The 19861-nt window shown below is 45.0% G+C and overlaps 1 protein-coding gene and 1 non-coding gene across 2 annotated transcripts in view; one reads left to right on the forward strand and one right to left on the reverse strand.

Moving 5' to 3' along the window:
* Positions 1-3408: 3408 nt before the first annotated feature.
* KNL1 (kinetochore scaffold 1) overlaps positions 3409-19861 on the forward strand; it is a 49697-nt gene continuing 33244 nt past the window's right edge. The window contains exons 1-8 of the mRNA XM_045013510.1: positions 3409-3709; positions 6638-6694; positions 11075-11129; positions 14112-14151; positions 16050-16109; positions 18493-18554; positions 19064-19113; positions 19646-19685. Of these exons, the coding sequence (XP_044869445.1) occupies positions 3409-3709; positions 6638-6694; positions 11075-11129; positions 14112-14151; positions 16050-16109; positions 18493-18554; positions 19064-19113; positions 19646-19685 (665 nt within the window). The remainder of the gene's footprint in view (positions 3710-6637; positions 6695-11074; positions 11130-14111; positions 14152-16049; positions 16110-18492; positions 18555-19063; positions 19114-19645; positions 19686-19861) is intronic.
* On the reverse strand, positions 6165-6246 carry TRNAS-GCU. Its single transcript has one exon. It is a non-coding gene; the product is annotated as a tRNA-Ser (tRNA).

Consider the following 19861-nt stretch of genomic DNA (forward strand, 5'->3'; position numbering starts at 1 on the left):
AGGATGTACTTCATCACACAATGCACAGTCAACCTGTGGAAAGCGTTGCCAGGGGATGTTGCTATAAAGGCCAAAAGTATAACTGAATTCAAAAGAGAATTAGATAAATTCATGGAGGATAGGTCCATCAATGGCTATTAGCCATGGTGATCAGGGATGCAACCCCATGCTCTCGATGTCCCTAAGCTCTGACGGCTATTGGATTGGAAGATAGGGAATGGATCACTTGATAAATTGCCCTGTTCTTATTGCCCTCTGTGACGCATCTGGCACCTGCCACTGTCAGAGACAAGATACTGAGCTAGATGGCCCATTGGTCTCAGCCAGCATAGCCATTCTTATGTTCACTTTTGAAAACACAATCTAATGATAGATTGAAAGGACAGAAGGAGCCAATTTGCTTTCTTGGATACAATAATTTATATTTTAAAATTTGCTTCATTTCAGGATAGACTGGACTAGTTCCAATAAATAAGCATTTGGAACAACAAAAAAATTGTCTCCATGTCATTTTATTAATGGGATTGGAATCAATTTGCCTGAGCCCCTGACCTTGCAAGCCTTACCCAAATGAACAACTTCACTGAGGTCAATAGGACTACTTGTATGGGGCTACAGTGAAAATGCTACAGCAGCACTGTAGCTGCACTCTTGTAGCTCTTCAGCTCTTCACCGCAGTGACAGGAGGGTTTCTCCCATCGCTGGAGTTAATCCACCTCCCCAAGAGGTGGTGGCTAGGTTGAAGGAAGAATTCTTCTGTTGACCTAGCACTGACTTCACTGGCTGTGGATTTTTCATACTCCTAAGTGACATAGCTGGGTCAACTTAATTTTTTAGTGTAGACCTGGCAAAGGCTGCCTGGAGTGTAGGACTGCAAGAATAGACTCAGGAGGGGCTTGCTCTAGGAGCCTGCAGTGCCTGCAATAGCAGAGAGAAATTGCTTTCTAGGGACTTTGATCCCAGTACAGCTTAATTTTCATGATTATTCGTAGGGGGCACTTTATGACCTTGGGCCAGCCAAGACACTCAGGAAAGTGAATAAACATCACTTCATTTTTTTGACAATACAAATAGACTAATTTGCAAGGGGAACATGACAGAAATGAACATCGTAAGTAACAAGTTTATAATCAACTCCCAAATCCCAAACTTCAGCAGGCTGATACTCCTTCCCTTAGCAGCTGTGTGGGCTTCCTTCCAGCCCACACAATTCTTGTCTCAGCAGGATGAGTATAGGAAGGCTGTTTTGCCACAGTGGGATAAATTAAAGATGTAAAGACATCCTGAATACCAATCCCTCATTTTTAGTTTGGTCTCACCCTTAAAGGCTTTTGTGTGTCTTTGCAAATCCTCCTCACAAATGTCACTGCCTTTCAGGGGCGTATGAAGTGCTTTCTAAAAAGCTATGAAGCCTGCACCCCCAACAGATGAATCTGTTGTCTTAAGTAACCGCTTTAAGTATTCCTAAGGATTCTGCTTTCCTTTGGTCATAAATATGTCCACTTGGTCTAGGTGAAGACAACTTCTAGAAAAAGAAGTAAACAGAGAGGTGGCAAAGTTTGCAGATGATACAAAATTATTCAGGATAGTTAAGTCCAAAGTTGACTGTGAAGTTACAGAGGGATCTCACAAAACTAGGTGACTGGGCAACAAAATGGTATGTGAAATTCAATGCTGATTAATGCAAAGTAATGCACATTGTAAAACATAATCCCAACTATAGATACAAAATTATGGGGTCTACATTAGCTATTGCCACTTAAGAACAAGATCTTGGACTCATTGTGGATAGTTCTCTGAAAACATCTGCTCAAGGTGCAGAGGCAATCAAAAAAGCTAACAATGTTAGGAGCAATTAGGAAATGGACAGATAAAACAGAAAATATAATGACACTATATATATGCAAAGTATACCCACATCTTGAATACTGTGTACAGTTCTGATTGCCCCTTCTCAAAAATAAAGATATATTAGAAATTGAAAAGGTACAGAGAAGGGCTCCAAAACTGATTAAGGGTATGGAATAGCTTCTGTATGAGGAGAAATTAAAAAGACTGGGATTATTCAGCTTGGAAAAGAGATGACTGAGGGGGAGTATGACAGAGGTCTATAAAATCATGAATGGTGAGAAGAAGTGTTATTTACCTCTTCATATAACACAAGAACCAGAGGTCACCCAATGAGATGAATAGGCAGCAGGTTTAAAACAAACAAAAGGAAGTACTTCTTCACACAGCACACAGTCAACCTCTGGAAGTCATAGCCAGGGGATGAAGGCAAAATTAGATCTGGGTTCAAAAAAGAATTAGAAAAGTTCATGGAGGATAGGGCCACCAACAGCTATTAGCCAAGATGGTCACGGATGCAACTCCATGCTCTGGATGTCCTTAAGCATCTGATTGCCAGATGCTTGGACTGGACAGCAAGGTTTGGATCACTTGATGATTGCCCTGTTTTACTCATTCCCTTTGAAGCATCTGGCATTGGATATTGTCAGAAGACAGGCTATTAGGTTAGATGGACCACTGGTCTGACTCAGTATGGCCATTCTTATGTACAGCTGATTTTTGCTGTGCTCTAATGTGTTTGCTTTATATCAGGTTTCAGTGTGCTTAGTTTAGAAAGTGCTTTGGAACCCTTCAGATGAAAAGTATTATTTACATGTAAATTATCACAAATTTGATCTCTCCCAGTTTAATATTTTCTAAACACTGGCTAAAGCAAATCCATAAGTTTATCTGATTTCCAAGGCATTTTGCTCTTTAAAGATAACCTGTAAGGATTTGTTTTAATTGGATTTCCATGTTTTTATTTTTGTGTTTTGTTTTTGCTGCTTTATGATGTATAAAGACCACTGAATCAGTTTGTTTTCCTGCTTCTATTTTGCTGTGGAAATATCAAGACTGTTGTCTTTTTTGGTTTCCTGAAATGCCTCTGGGAGATCTCTGTGATATTTATTGCAAGCTCTCAAACATTAATTGAAGAGGTGCGGGAGGTTGAATCTTCTAGCAAAGACATCGTCAATCATCATTATCATCACCACTAAAGCAAATCCCAAAGGAACGTAGCCTCCTTGTAGATCGAGCACCACTCCAATCAATCTTTAGTTAGGTCCTTAAGGACAGTCTGGCTGGATATTCAGTCTTTGTCCATCACTGGTAATCTTATCACGTCACCAAAGCTTTTGGTAACCATATAATTACTGTCCATGTGGCAACATTCCTTAGTAAATATGCTTTATAATTTGTTGATCTTCCATCCTAATAGTATGTCTGTATCAAGAAAGCTGCTGAAACAGAATCAGTGCTGATGGAGGTGGTTGGTGGGTTTGGCTACAAATATTCTAATTTTTTATCTTGTCCTGCCACTTAATATGGAACAGTTTATAGAGATGATGAGAATAAAAAATGCCAATCAACTGTTCTTCAGCCTACCTTAGTGCACAAATTTCACTGCCATACAACGTAACTGTAACTGTAGAGCTGCAGGTTCATAGCAAGCTTGTTGTCACAACATCACCAGAGAGGCTGCTGAAGGGCTCGAAACAAAGCAGCAGCAGCTGCTATACAAGTGTCCACCTCTCTCTAGCCTCCTTCAGCACTGTCTATGATGCTTCCCAAGTATTGTACAATTGCCACCTGCCGAGTGTTCCATCTGGACAGGTTAACAGTGAGCTGGTTGTAATCTGGAGTTGGAGGGTGATTGATGGTAATGGTCAGGGACTTAGTTTTGTCTAGATTAATAACCAAGGCAATATGTGCTGCTTTTCACCTGACCTGATCATTCAAAGATAACCTTTCTCCAAAATATGAGTTACTAATATTAAATAGTTGTCAATAAATAAAATTGGAGTTTTAAAGAATCTGACTAAAAATCCCTTCCACTGTCAATTGCTCAGCTTTCATTCTCTTGATTTATGCAATTTCACTGGCTTGTAGTCTTCCACTCTAGACAGGAGATAAACCTCTTAATACAAAAAATCAGGGCAAAAATCTTTTTTTTTCCTTTCTTTTTTTTCCCCCAGGGAACTTTGTTGGCCTTTAAAAATAACAACTAGAACAGTGGATAAGTATTTCCTCCCACCTCTCCCTCCTTTATTAATCACCTTTAAAGCATGTAGCTGGGAGGATAGGTATATGTGTTAGTGTGAAACACATAGACATAGGCAGGTCGGCTCCAGGTTTTCTCGCAGAAAAAAAAAAAAAAAAAAACCGCAGCAGTGCGATCGCGCCACTCCACTCTTGGGTGGCAATTCGGCGGCAAGTCCTTTGCTCCGAGAGGGACTGAGGGACCCACTGCCGAATTGCTGCGGAAGACCCGGGTGTGCCGCCCCAATAGTGGCTGGAGTGCTGCCCCTTGGTATTGGCTGCCCCAAGCACCTGCTTCTTTAGCTGGTGCCTGAAGCCGGCCCTGGACACAGGAAATGTTCATGAAAGTTCAGCTGTTACTTTCTACTATAAGGAAGCACAGATGTCCATCCACTATAACTAGGCTTGGCAGAATTCAAATTTTTAAATATAATTTTGATAGATAATATCTATGTTTATTTTTAAGCTTTTTTTTCCCCAATTTTTATCAGTTTACATTTTCACAGCTGCAGGAAATTATGAGAGATGTAACATAATGGGGTCAGTCAATAATTATTTAATGACAGTTGATGTTGAGAATCAAAAGTTAAAGCTTTACACCCATTAAAACAAACATTGTCAATGTCACGTCAAAAATCTACAAAGTAAATATCCTTAAATCAAACTCTAATAAGTTCTGAGGCAGAATTTTTCTTACTTTGCTTATCTGTAAATTTTGATTGAAATAATTTTCATCAGTTTGTGTGTGTATGGTGAAATCAACATTTTCTGACATTTACCAATGAAAAGTCTAATTCTTCCAAGCTTACCTATAATAGAAAGCAGCTCAGTTCAGCTTGTTAAAATAGGGAAATCCAGATAAGTCCCTATTACCACCAGGGGACAGCCAACATGCACCTTCTCACTTCAGAGGTCAAAAGTCCCCCTTGCAAGAAGCCCAGATGTTATTCCTTGCTCCCTGGGAAAGTGGATAGTTTAGGGAGGTTACTCCCACTACAGGAACAAACCCAGTTTTTGTTCTTTATCAGAGGGTGAGTGAAGCAAATACCACAACCACCATATCAGGGATTTTCAGGTTATCCTAACAGAGGAAAGCCCAGTTGTTAGCTCCAATATCAAAGGGGACTCCAAATGTCTCCCAGCTCTTCTTCAGGTCTGGGCATCTGGGTCAGACCAGCACAGGGAAGAGAGAAGCACACAGATGTTCCCCCCACCACAGTGAGAAGCACAGGTGTCTTTCCTTCCACAGGAAAGCAGCTATTCTGTAACAAGGAGCTGCCCAGATGTTCTTCTGTACCTAAGGAAGTGTTGCTTGCCTACAGCAGAGGGGAAGGCCAGATACTGTATTTCCCAGTAACAAAAAGGACAGGTGCCACCCTCTAACAAAGAGAAAGTGGGCTGTCTCCCATAATTCAAGCATCAGAGGGGTAGCCTTGTTAGTCTGCATCTGTAAAAAGCACCAAGGAGTCCTGTGGCACCATGTGTTACATGCTTCTGACTAAGTGGGTATTCACTCAGGAAAGCTCCAATACACCTGTTAGTCTTTAAGGTGCCACAGGACTCTTTGTTCCTATAATTCAGTAGTCCAGCTGTGTCGTCCCCACCCCGCCGCCCCATGAAGGAGACCTGACATGTTCCCTATAAGAAAACAGGGCAGATATTTCCCCTATATACTAGAGAGCGGTTCGGATCGTTCCGCCTAAGAAGAAAGCGGGCGCGCTCCCCTGTCACAGTGCGGATCAGCTGTTCCCCCTGACTGTAAGGGGGCACCCGCGTGTCCCGCCTAGAACAGAGCAGCTTGGGCCGCCGCGGCGGGAGGGAAGGCAGCTCATGTCCCCCCGACTGAGCTGCTTGGGCACCAAACTGCCTTTCAGCTCGGGAGGCACGAACTGTCTCTGGCGAGCTCCCCAATCACTCTAGTCACCCAGCGCCCTGATAGGAGATTGTGGTTGCGATCAGTGAACCTGGCGGGTATGTTAGGTTCCCTGCTAAATAATCAAGCGCCCCTGCCCGCCAGCAATAATGTAAATCCAGCCAGTTCATTTATTAATTAAACAGAACGAAAAAACACTTCCCGACGAGGATGGGATTCGAACCCACGCGTGCAGAGCACAATGGATTAGCAGTCCATCGCCTTAACCACTCGGCCACCTCGTCACAGAAAGCTGTAGCTTCCCGTAGTCTATAAGAAAGGACTCTAGCCAGGCTTAGCTCGTTTTTGGGATCCCTGTACAACATACACATACAGAGGTTCCCACCACGACGAACAATCTTCCCAGCCGCGCTTTTTGCCCGGGAGGGGAGCCATGAGATAGTTTAGGACGAGTCATTGCAATGCAGTACCTAGAGCTGACTAAGCGGAGGCTGCCATGTTGTACGGAAATTCGGTGGCCGCCATGTTGTACGGCAGAGGGTGTAGGGGCCACCATATTGTACTTTCGGAGTTCGGTTTGCCGGGAGCCCAGGGCGCATGCGCAAGAACAGGCGGTTAGGTTTGAATAGTGAAGCGGCGGCTCCAGCCGAGCCTAATGGGCGCAGCGGCAATAAGCGGCGGCGAGGAGGCGTTGGTGCCTTGAGGGCTGGATTTGGAGCGGAGCCGCGGCGGGTGAGGAGTCCTTAATGGCGGCGGCCCCTGAGCGGGGCGGCGCGGCGCGGCGAGAGGTGGGACTGGAGGGCGCGGGTCCGGCCCGGGGACGTGCAGGAAGGGCGGGTCACACGAGAGCCCCCCGGCCCCTGCTGCGGGACCCGCTCGGACACCGCCGCTCTGTGTAGGGCGGGAGGGTCTGTGACCCGGCGGGGGGGGGGCGCTCCCTGGCTCCCGATGGGCCCCTCTCCCGGCCTGGGGCTGAGGGCGGATCGCCTCCCGCCCCTCTGCGTGTCGTGAGGTGACGGTAACTGTCCCGTCGAACCGGCTCAGTCTTGCAAGAGGCGTTGGGAGCGGAGTGAGGGGGAAGCCGAGACCTCGGGGTCCCGCACGTGCAGGTCTGTGCGGTGCAGCTGTCTGCACATGCGAAGCGTTCGGTTCTTAAAACGCTTCTTGCTTCTTTTCCATTGCGAACACGGCATCACCACTGATCGAAACCTGCTCTCAGCCAAGCAGCAGCCGTTTGCGGGGACCCCAGTGCAGCCTGTCCCATTAGCAAACAACTCTTAAGCACAGAGAGTTGTTTTTTACAGCTATTTTGTGCCAATATTTTGTTCCTCCCCTTTCTTAGGCCACATCTACACTAGAAACTTTTGTTGGTATGCGTTCTTTCTAAGCAGAATTGTGTAGCAGCAGAATGTAGTAGAATGTCAGTAGCAAGGCATAGAGGCTTTATTACAAAGGATATTTTCAGCAGTGAGGTGGAATAGGAGAGAATTCTAATGCTTTTAATGATAGCTAAAAATAGCAGTATAGTTGGGGTAGTATGAGTGGGAGCTCCCAGTACAAGCCCAACTGGACTCTCTGAGTACATTCTCGGGATGTTAGCTTGAACCATCGCCCATGCTTCCTTGGCTACAATGTTATTTTTAGCATGCTAACTCCAGCAGAGCTAGCATGGGTATATCTAGGGGTAGGTCTACACTTACCTGCCGGGTCGACGGGCGGCGTTCGACTTCTCGGAGTTCCAACTATCGCGTCTAATCTAGACGCGATAGTTCGAACTCCAGACGCGCTCCCGTCAACTCCGGAACTCCACCACCGCGAACGGCGGTGGCGGAGTCGACGGGGGAGCCGCGGACTTCATTCCTGCGGCGTCTGGATGGGTGAGTAGCCCGAACTAAGGTACTTCGACTTCAGCTACGCTATTCGCATAGCTGAAGTCACGTACCTTAGTTCGACACACACACACCCCCCTTAGTGTAGACCAGGCCTATGTGAGCTGGGAATCACTGCTCTCAGCTCAAATGTAGATGTACCTTCAGGGTAAAGGAGTTGTAAAAGGCCATAAAGTGGTTCTTAAATTCTACACATGTGGTATTCTTTCTGGGGAGTTGGCTAAGTGTTTGAGTGTAGGCCAGGATCTGGCACCTGTTGAATCTTATACTGCCAAGGGCCAGTGTGATTTTGAGCAATGCCTCAATATTCACAAGGAGGGTAAAGGGAAGGTGATGTGGGGAACCCCCCCCCCTTTTGTCCTTTAATAGTGTTATATGGAATCCTGTGGGTGAGAGAGAATGGGTTGTAAAAGGAGGTGAAGAGCTTGTATGTTTCTGCAACTGTGGTGTTGGCAGATTAAAAGTTTGTGTGTTAACAGGAGTAGATGAAAGAGGGAAGAATTAAGGTTGCATAAGCAACCTTAACTTAACATTTCCTGGCTTGCAGATGTCTGAGGTATGCTCAAGTCAGCATTCTGCAAAGGGATGACCTACTGCAAAGCAACCTTAACCCCGTGTTAACATAGTTTTTCGCCACTGAATTTCCTACTTCTTTAAACGTGATAAACTATGTTGTTGATAGGAGTTAGTAGTTATTTAAGTAGTTGTACATATCATATCCTGCAATTAGCATACTAAGCCAGCTGCCCTCTCACCCCAAACATGCATCACCTGTGCCCCACCAGTCCAGCTTTGGCACACCTCTTGAGCCAGCCCAGTTTTATGTTTGAGAGAGAGATTCTCTGACCTCTGTCCAATAGATGTACCCCATATCAGAGAAACACTGAGATATCAGAGCTTGTAATATTTCTATGCCATACAGTACACATTTCCAGTCAGCCATGGACCCAATCAATATACTTCCAACACGTATTAATAACTTTCATCCTGTGTTGGGATGTGCTGACAGGGCTGTAGGATGCAGGAAGCTTAGCGTGCACTGGCAGAGCTTTGAGGTGCAGGGGACTGGGGTGAATTGGTAATGCAGGAGGTTGGCGGGCACTGGCTGAGCTGGGGTGCAGGAGAGTTGGGGTGTAGGCTGGTGGGGCTCCACTGGCATCTGGGGGAGCAGGGTGGTTGGAGTATACTGGCAAAGCTGTGGGGTGCAGAGTATTGGGGTGCACTGGAAGAGCTGGGGTGCTATACCTCCCTCATCTTAGCCGGCAGCCTCTCTCGCCTTCCCTAGTATTCATCCCTATTTATCCCCCTCTCCTTGCTGAAGCTCCAAACCTCAACCCCTTATTCCCCCACTCCTTTGCTCCCTAATATCTTTCCCTTTCCCTCCCAAGAAGCATTCATATGTCTAATTTCCTCCCCCAAAATGAAACTGCCACCTGTGATTCACAAATTGCAGCAACCTCCAGCCGCTCAGTCCCAAACTCCTTTTCTTTTAGTTGGGAACTTATGATTTACTTTTCCTTAGTTCTGTTAATTGAAGGGTGGGCTCACGGCCATTAAGAGGTCTGTCATTCATCCAGTCATTGGAAAAAGTAATTCCAACTACACAAATATAATGATGGGGTCTAAATTAGCTGTTTCCACTAAAGAAGGACATCTTGGAATCATGGTGGATAGTTGTCTGAAAACTTCAGCTCAATGTGCATCAGTGGTCAAAAAGTTTAATAGAATGTTAGGAACTATTAGGAAAGGAATAGAAAATAAGACAAAGTACAATGCCACTCTATAAATCCACGGTATGCCCACACCTTGAATACTGTGTCGAGTTCTGGTCACCTCATCTCAAAAAGGATGTGGGACTGGAAAATGTTCAGAGAAGGGCAACAAAGATGATCAGGGGTATCAGTCTCTTCCATACGAGGAGAGACTGAATAAAATTAGGGCTGTTCAGCTTAGGAAAGGGATAATTGAGAGGATATATGATAGAGGTCTATAAAATCATGAATGGTGTGGGAAAAGTGAAAAGAGAAATGTTATTTACCCTTTCCTGCAATACAAAAACCAGAGGTCCCTTGATGAAATTAACAGGAGGTAGGTTTACTACAAGCAAGAGGAAATACTTTTTCACACAATGCACAGTTAACCTGTGGAACTTATTGCTATGGGATGTTGTGATGGCCAAAAATATAACTGGGTGGGGGAAAAAAAAAACTAGACAAGTTCCTGGAGGATAGGTGCATAAATGGCTATTAACCAAGATGGTCAGGGATGTAGCCCCATGCCTGGAGTGACCCTTAACCGCTGACTGCCGGAAGGCGGGGTGGATCTCTCCAAAATTGCCCTGTTCTGTACATCCCCCCTGAAACTCTGGTATTAGCCACTGTTGGAGACTGTATATTGGGCTAGGTGGACCATTGGTCTGACTTGGTATGGTAGCTCTTATGTTTTTAATAGTACCTCTCAGTTTTAACAGTACAAGACAGCAAAAGAAAACCATTTGGTGATGGGGGCTTTAATTCAGAGTCAAATGACCCCAAATTTGGATCACTAAGACTACCCTGTCCTCCCTGGAGGCATACCAAATTTCAAAGCAATCAGAGTTACAATTTGGATTCTAGAGCACTTACAGAAGTCAAGTTTTAAGCATTTATAATACAAGGAATTTAACTCTTAGCTGTTTTTTTAGTATTGGCACATGCACAGTGTAAAAAGGTACATTTTCTTAAATACCACTCTGAACTTGGGTCCCCCAAAGATTTAGTGAATGCCATACAATACCTTGGGCAAAACTTGACAGATGAGACCATTTTGATCCACATTGCATCAATAGTTTGACCTATAGCTCTGGCAAAATAAAAAAAATCCTAGAAACTTTTCAACTTTTCTGTAACTCCTGGCTTAAAGGACTCCAACTTTTTGAATCCCTAACCCTGCCCTGCACCTCCTGAGGCATGCCAAACTTCAAAGAAATCCAGCTAAGCATGTTGATTTTAGAGCAGTGGTTCTCAAAGTCGGTCCGCCGCTTGTTCAGGGAAAGCCCCTGGCGGCCGGGCCTGTTTGTTTACCTGCTGAGTAAGCAGGTTCGGCTGATTGCGGCTCCCACTGGCCACGGTTCACCGCTTCAGGCCAATGGGGACTAGGGAAGTGGCGCAGGCCGAGGCTTAATGTGATTTCCCTATTGCTTGACTCTTAGCAGTTTTTTGGATTTTAATGTTGTTTGTTACAGGAAAAGCACGCCCTTCAGAAATGGACAGGATTTATTCAGAATCAAATGAGGAAAAGTAAGTGGAAGCTTCCAGCTGAGAATTTTAAGGTTCCATACATTGTTTTGTTTTAGTGGATAAAGATGAATTATTTCCTGTCCTTGGCCCTACACACAGCAGCTGTCCCCAGAGTCACTAACATCTCCATTAAACCCAAAGGACAGAGGGAGCTTCGTTGGTACAATAAGGGGAAGTTCTACAAATATTTCATAGCAGTAGGTTTTTGAGATGTGTTAGGGTTCCCTCCCCACTCTGAACTCTGGGGTACAGATGTGGAGACCTGCATGAAAGACCCCCCTAAGCTTATTTCTACCAGCTTAGGTTAAAAACTTCCCCAAGGCACAAATCCTTCCTTATCCTTGGATAAGTACTGCTGCCACCACCAAGTGAGTTAGACAAAGATTCAGGAAAAACACCACTTGGAGTTCCTGTTTCCCCAAAATATCCCCCCAAACCCCTTCACCCCCTTTCCTGGGAAGGCTTGAGAGTGACCAAAGTGAGTACAGACCAGACCCTTGGGTTTTTAAGACACTAAAAATCCAATCAGATTCTTAAAAAACACAACTTCATTATAAAGAAAAAGTAAAATAAGCACCTCTATAAAATCAGGATGGAAGGTAATTTACAGGATAATCAGATTCAAAACACAGAGGATTTCCCCTCTAGGCAAAACTTTAAAGTTACAAAAACAGGGGTAAACCTCCCTCTTAGCACAGGGAAAATTCACAAGCTAAAACAAATATAATCTAACGCAGGGGTCGGCAACCTTTCAGACGTGGTGTGCCGAGTCTTCATTTATTCACTCTCATTTAAGGTTTCGCGTGCCGGTAATACATTTTAACGTTTTTAGAAGGTCTCTCTCTATAAGTCTATAAACTATTGTTGTATGTAAACTAACCAAGTTTTTTAAAATGTTTAAGAAGCTTCATTTAAAATTAAATTAAAATGCAGAGCTTATCAGTTTAGTGCAGTGGTTCTTAACCTGGGGTGCACCCCCACCCCTGGGGCAGGGCCGGTGCAAGGATATTTTGCAACCTAGGCAAAACTTCCACCTTCCTTCCCTCTCCCCTCCCTCCCCCGCACATCGGTTCATTGAGGGGCAAATCCCAATGAGCCTTTATAGACCCCAGGGGACAGCCGTGCCCAGGGGCTGCTCCCAGACCAGGTTCCCCAATCCCTGCCCCATGAACTACCATGGAGGGTGCACAGCCCCCCCTTCGAGCCCTTTCCACCCCACCCTGGTGGCCCCTGCCCCGAGTCCACGCACTGGCTTTGCCGGGCTTGGGCCGCTGCAGCAGCTCAGCAGGGAGGAGCCACCTTCCGGAGGCACTGGAGAGCCAGAGCGTCCTGCTTGCGGCAGCAGCGAGCTCCAGCCATGGAGGAGCCGGCACAGTGCAGGGGGGCAGCAGCCCTGCAAAGTTGTGGCGCTGCTAGCGGGGAGCAGCTGTGCCCTCCTGCCCAGGCTGCGGCCCGGCACCCCCCCGGGGGCTCCTGCAGTGGATGTATGCGGGCGCCAGCCCCCATGCATCCCCCAGCTCCCCCCTCGCCTAGGGTTACCATATTTCAACAATCAAAAAAGAGGGGAGAGCCATGCCCTAGCCCCGCCCCCATCCACTCCCTCCCACTTCCCAACCCGACTGCCTCCGTGAACCCCACCCTGCTCCTTGTCCCCTGACTGCCCCCTCCTGGGACCCTGCCCCTAACTGCCCCCCAGAACACCACCCCCTACCTAAGCCTCCCTGCTCCTTGTCCCTTGACTGCCCCCTCCTAAGACCTCCCCTAACTGCCCCCCTAGGACCTTACCCCCTACCTGTCCTCTGACTTCCCCAATCCTTATCCACAGCCCTGTCCCCAGACAGACCCCTGGGACTCCCATGCCCCATCCAACCACTCCCCGCCCCTTGACAGGACCCCCAGAACTCCTGACCCATCCAACCCTTCCCCTGCTCCATGGGACTCCCCTTACCATGCCCATGCCGGTCAGACGCTGGCTCCATGTGGAGACAAAACAGAGTGCTGAGGCAGCGGGAGTTGGGGAGCTGTGGGAGGGACAGCGGCGGCTTACACTTCTGGGAGCTGCAGAACCCGAGCGCAGTGAGGGGGGAGCCAGGGGGTGCGCCTGCCTGGGCTGCGGCCTGGTGCCGCCCCCCCAGGGGGCTCCTGCAGCGGATACATGCGGGCGGCAGTCCCGTGCGCCCCCTTGGTTCCCCCCTTGTTGTGCTCGGGCTCTGCGGCTCCTGGGAGCGTGAGCCGCCGCCCCTCCCGCAGCAGGCTCAGGGCCTCGTGCCCCCGGCGGCTCACACTCCTGGGAGCCACAGAACCCGAGCACGGTGAGGGGAGAGCCGGGGGGTGCACCTGCCGCCGGTCTGAGGTCCCGGCCGCCTGCCCCGCTCAGCCTCCTGCTGGCCTGGGGTTCCGTTCACTAAGCTGGCAGCAGGCTGAGCGGGGCCATTGGTCGGGACCCTGGCTGGCAGCTGCGTGCCAGGCAAAATCAGCTCGCGTGCCACAGGTTGCCGACCCCTGAGCTAATGCATTTCCTTGCTATTACTTACTATTTCTGTAATATTAGCTGCTTAGTTCAGATATGGCTTAGGGAGATATATTTTCCCTGCCCTGGTTCCTCGCTGACCCGGAGAACACAAAGGAACACAAAACAAAAACCTTCCCCCACAGATTTGAAAGTATCCTCTCCCCTTATTGGTTCTTTTGGTCAGGTGCCAACCAGGTTATTTGAGCTTCTTAACCCTTTACAGGTAAAGGTGTCATCAGAAGGAAAAAAAAAAGAGAGAGGGGTGGGGGGGATCAGCACTATATTTTCCAGAACTTCTTTTCTGCTCTGTAGTATTGGGATCAGCTCTGCCAAGAGGGCTTGGATTGAATTATTTTCTAAACATAAAAATAATGAAATCTTGCCCATTTTAGAAACTTGTTAAAGATAGTGTCATTGAAGAATGACATCCCTTGTGTGGGTTTACACACTAACAGATTTTTTTTTCTCAGTGATCATACAGAACGCATCAGAAGGCAAAGGCGTTCCTCGGTGAGTGTGACTTTGAATAAGCTTTATCAGTATTGGAAGCTGGTATAGATGAGCCTGCTTTTCTCCCTAGCACACGGAAAATCCTCAGAGTCAAAAAAGAGTGAGTCAGCTGGGTTTGCCTCCACATCTCTTTCTGATGGTCATTCTAGTTGCTTTTATAGTGCAGTGTGGCCACTTACTCAGTAAGCATCTACTTTAAGATGTCATTCCTGCCAATGTAAGTCACACACTACATCAATTTAATAACTCCACTTCTGTGAAAGTGAAGTGCTTAAGTTGATGTAATTAAGTCAATGCAGTGTCTGTGTATACCAGGGATTGGCAACCTTTGGCACGCGGCCCATCAGGGAAATCCACTGTCGGGCCGGAACAGATTGTTTACCTGCAGTATCCGCAGGTTTGGCTGATCGCAGCTCCCACTGGCCGTGGTTTGCTGTTCCAGGCCAATGGGGGCTGCGGGAAGCAGTGGCTAGCACATCCCACGGCCCACACCAGTTCCCGCAGCTCCCATTAACCTGGGATGATGAACCGCAGCCAGTGGGAGCTGCGATAGACCGAACTTGCAGACCCTGCAGGTAAACAAACCCTCTCGGCCAGTCAGCGGATTTCTCTGAAGGGCCACATGCCAAAAGTTGCTGGTCCCTGGTGTAAGCACTGTGCTGCTTACATCGCCCTTTGCCACCAGGGGCTGACAGCCAGAGCCCACTGCTGCCCTCCCAGTGAGGAATTGGGGGTGGTGGGGAGGAGAGCCGGAACCTCACCTCCGCTTTCCAATGATGATTTGAGGGGAGGTGGGGAGGAGAGCCTGAGCCGGGGTGGCCTCCCAATGAGGGATTGAGGAGGGGAAGGAGAGTTGGACCCCTGCCGCTAGTGTGTGTGTGTGTGTGTGTAAGGACAACCTGAGCTTCATCTGCCTCCCGGTGAGGAATTTGTGGAGGGAGAGTCTGAGCCCAGGTGGTGGGGCTCAGGCTGTCAGTGCCCCCACACTGTCAGTTAAATCTGTGGAAGTGCTCCTGATGAGGACGCACACTGCTGACAAAGGAGCATAGTGTGGACATGAAAAATCAAATTAATTATTGCAGTGGCTGTATGTTGACTTAATTTTGTAGTGTAGATATGTCCTCAGTGTTCTCCACAGCATATTGAAATAGCCGTTCGGTGGATATACTGGTAGATCGGACAACTGTTTAATGGTCCACATGTTGCATCGTGGAAAAGGATGGAAGCATTGCTATTAACAAAGTGACGTCACACAGTTTGACACGGTTTCTGTGGAAAGATTTATAATTTAAGAAAAAACCTACATGGGCTCATCTAGTATCTTTCTGACAAAAGTGAAATAACTCATTATTGAAAGGGACAGCCTTATGTACCTTATTGTCTAATAGAAGAATTGGAAGTGCTTAAAACAGTGAAATGAAACATATTCTCAGAAATTCAGAATGAGCTCTGCCTGAGATGTACATCTTGTATGATTGCTTTAAAAATTCCTAAGAGGTTTTAAGAGTTGCTGCACTCGCATCTTCCTTTGGTCATCAACATCTCTTTAAAAAAAATATTATCTTCTGCATCAGTGTGCAATACCAAATTAACCTTACTGTCTCATCCATTTTCTAATGTCCCAATCCTGCACACTACTTTTCTCAGATGGAGTTTTGTACTGTCTTGCTTTTTGGAAACTGTCATTTGTGGTAGGTGAAGTTCTAGAAATCAGGAAGCAGCAGCAAAATGTTTGCTTGATTAGCATTCTGATCATAGTACAGTAGAGGAGAAAGATGGTCTGTATTGGAACATGTTACTCATTTGCTAGCTTTCCTGAATGCCTGATCTTTTGTAGGAGACCAATTGTTGAAGCTGCAGAAATCATCTTCTCAACTATTATAAATATTTCTTTTTAGATTTTAAAAGCTCCGCGGAGTCCTCTCAAGGACCTTGGGAGTGGGAATGAATTCACTCAGGTAGGCATTAAGCCTTTACTTGTCAATATTTTTAATGACTGCAGTCTGTTCTGAACAAATGTAATTGATTGAGTCACCTCACTGGTATAGCTGCACATGTAGAAACTCTTGTTATAACTGTTCAAAAATATGAATGCTTCAGTTGCTAAAATTCTGTGGACTTCCTGTAACATTTATCTGATATTTTGCAGGCTAACTAAAGTGTTTTTTCCAGTCAGTTTTTTATTTTTTGTGTTTTAGTTAACAAAAAGCAAACTTACTTAAAGTAAAAGGAGAGGGAAAACAATTATTAACAATTAGTAGATATTACTTGCTTTTGTTACAGTCCATAAGACTTACAGTTTTAAGGCTGATTAGTGATTATAGACTATTGTGGCAGTTAAAATGATTTTACATATGTAAAGCTAAAATTAACTTATTAAAAACGAGGCAGCAAACTCTCTATTTAAGGTCAAGGTTAACAAATATTAATATTTTCATTTTACACAGATTAACTTTTAGTACATGATTTAGTTCAAGTATATGTCTGCCTCCCCATAGTACGTGTAGAGGTAGTCCCAGCCATTCTGCAAGTTTGTAATGCACTCCTTTAAGTCTGTGCTCTAGGATATACATGGACTACACTGTTCATTACACTATGATAAATATGGATGTGGAAAATTTAACTTACTCACCAGAAAGCGTTTGCTGTGTATTTGTGATTCATTGATCACAGAATCTAAATTTTCAATTGTTTGCTTGTCCCATTTTTCACTGAGGAATACAAGAAAGATGTACAGGATACCAGTATTTGACCTTTGAGCTTTTGAATGTGGCTAGTTAGTTTCTGTTTCATACTTTTATGGTCTATTTACTTAATCACTATGTTGGCCATTTTTCTTTGTTTCTTCAACTCCTGTCTACCCCAACAGTCTCCTCCTGTATTATGTAGAGTAGGGTTTTCAACATGTGGTCCGCGGACTCCTGTGGGTCTTCAGACTATGTTTAAGAGGTCTGCAAACAGTTGTTGTTACCATAGAACAGTGGTTTTCAACCTTTAGTTCATGAGCCTCTGGGGGTCCACAGACTGTCTAAGATTTCCAAAGGGGGTACATACCTCCATTTAAAAATTTTTAGGGGTCTGCAAATGAAAAAGGGCAAGGCACAGAGGCACTATTGATCAGGCTGTTTATCTTCATATTTAGTCAGTGGCAAGAGCGATTACAATGAGTCTTAATGAATGTCATTCAGCATATGTTTACTGTAAGTGAACAAAAGGTGGATGTTTTCCAACAGTATATGCAAATAAGGCCTGAGATACTTACATACAGTACATATGCCAAATCTGGTTCCAGTGTGAAGAACAGCTCACAATCCACCATGTTAGGGATCTTCCCAACAACAGATGTCTCCTTAAACTATCAAGGTTTTTGTTAAGAGATATGTTGATCAATGTAACTCCTTCATTTCTTAGCAGTTTGACTTTACTCATAATTGCTCACGTTGCTGGCACTGTTGTCGATTTTTGAAATGCATTTAGAAGAATTCCACAGAATTAGTCTTGTTGCACGTATATATAGAACCTGTCATGTAAGTCTTCTGTATATTCCCTTAAATAACTGATCCTCAACCTTGCTGAGATTCAGAGCCGCTGGATCTGTGAATGGAGTCAGAGAGCCATAGAGCTGTGGAGTCCTAACATTCCATTGCATTGTTTACCTTGTGACAACAGTGATGCAATACGAACAGTGCTATTGCAAGACACTGTGCTGCGGTTATTTTGTGATTCTTTGATACGTCTCTTCCCACAGTAGTGAGGATGGTGAATCTTTGTTTCTTCCCATCCTTCTTGGCTACTTGGTAGGATTGAGAGAAATTCTGTAAATCCCTTGCTCAGCACCATGTGCATCTTCTAGTGTGTCAGGCAGTATGAGAAACACTCCTGTCAGTAGTGCTCTACTTACTGTGCCTGAGAGATGACTGATTTTTGAGAGGAAGACTCCACAACAGCTGGTTGCTCTAGGGTGGGGACCTGTAGGTTAGGGAAAGGGAAGTCTGAGAAAAGCTGTAGATGGAATTACAGTTCTTCTAGCTAAATTAGGCCTGGCTATATTGAAATCTGAAACTGTGCATCAGATATATCACAGTAGCATGGAGAATAGTTTAGTGCAGAAGATGTACTTTAAGGGCTGCATCCTTAAATCTAATTGGTTCTCTACTGCATAACTTTGTGGATTATATGTGAACTCCAGTTGTTGTGCTCTGATGAGCTGTTAAAGATGATAGTAAATGCATTCCATGTATTGTGCACCCATCTTTTCCAAGGAATGGTTTGCTGGCTTATATGGAATAAGATTAACAGTCATCTGTAAATCATATTGTTGTGTCCTCTCTCTATCTTTAGGATTATGACACTGAGAAGCGTCGGAAGAACTCTCGCCGTGTCAGCTTTGCAGATACCATAAAGTATGTTTAATCTGAAGGTTGCTGATCTACAGATTGTTTATGTATAAATGTACATCCCAGGCAGTGAGCTGGTGGCCAGTGAAACTGATAGGTTTGCATAAATGCATGAGAATTCAAGTGAAGGAACTGAATATTATTGGTGGCGGGAGTAAATTGAAAGTCAGACACCTCAGGAATTTGAAGAGATCCGTAACCCATTCTTCTGCCTGTCTTGAAAAGAAGGCAAAAGGAAAGATTTTATAACTAGAATTTTTTGGTTGTGTCATTAATTCACTTTTGTGGCTTTCATTTTAAGTCCAATAATTTCCCATGGGAAGTTGGAGTAATTTCAGGAAGTTCTTGTCTTTCTGAGCACTTGTTTTCAGGTATTTTGTAGAACATACAATATAGAGAAGGGCTGAAACCAAAAGTGATTTTTTTTTCTACTTGGTTTTAAACAGAACATCCTTTGCTCCAGTAGAGATAATTTTGTGTAGCTTATACAATGGCTATTCTGTTCTTTGTTTCAGAGTTTTCCAGACAGATCTTCAAATTAATGTGGTAGAGCCAGAAAATACAGGTAAAGACTCATTTCTCTTTCAATTACAGGGTCTACAGATCTGTTGGCCAGTGGGTTTTCAGCATGCATGCAGCTACATAAGCAGAACTAGACCTGTCAGTCACTGATAGGGAGGGGCGGGGCCAGCTGTCAGTGACAGGCTGAATCAGACCTGTCAATGTAGCTGCATGCAGGCTGAGAGCCCATTAGTTAACAGTTTTGTAGATCATGTAACTAAGAGAAGAAACTTTTGATAGATCAAAATAAATGATCCTATTTTATATATTTAGCCATTTGTATTCAATTTCTAGAGACCCAGCCGAATATCTTTCTATCTACTCCCAGCTCCCAAAAGTTTGTGTAGCAAGTACCTGAAAAGAGTTAACAGAACGTCAAGCTGTTCTGTTCCTCTGGTTTTCTGACTACGAGAGGGCACAACAAAAGTCAGAAAGTGTAGAACACCTTTTTCCTGAAGTTAATTTCTATCTCTGAATGTCTTGATGTTGCTTTTCATATTGTTGCTTTAATATTTATATTCTCATTTTATTTTTAGAGAGAGCAGCAAATATAAGGAATCAAATCCTGTTTAACCAGTAAGTTTGGAAAATTGCTTTTTTTCACACCTTAAGAGCTCTGCTCTGAGGGAGGAAAATTCCTTGCATGACGCAACCATCAAAATTAATGTTTCTCTCAAAAACAAAATTAAACATGGCATACTCTTATTTTAAAAATTAGTTTAGGGGGTTTAGCTTGGTTATGGAAACGATAA

The sequence above is a fragment of the Mauremys mutica genome, chromosome 4 (genome assembly GCF_020497125.1).
Source record: "Mauremys mutica isolate MM-2020 ecotype Southern chromosome 4, ASM2049712v1, whole genome shotgun sequence".
Taxonomy (NCBI): Eukaryota; Metazoa; Chordata; order Testudines; family Geoemydidae; genus Mauremys; species Mauremys mutica.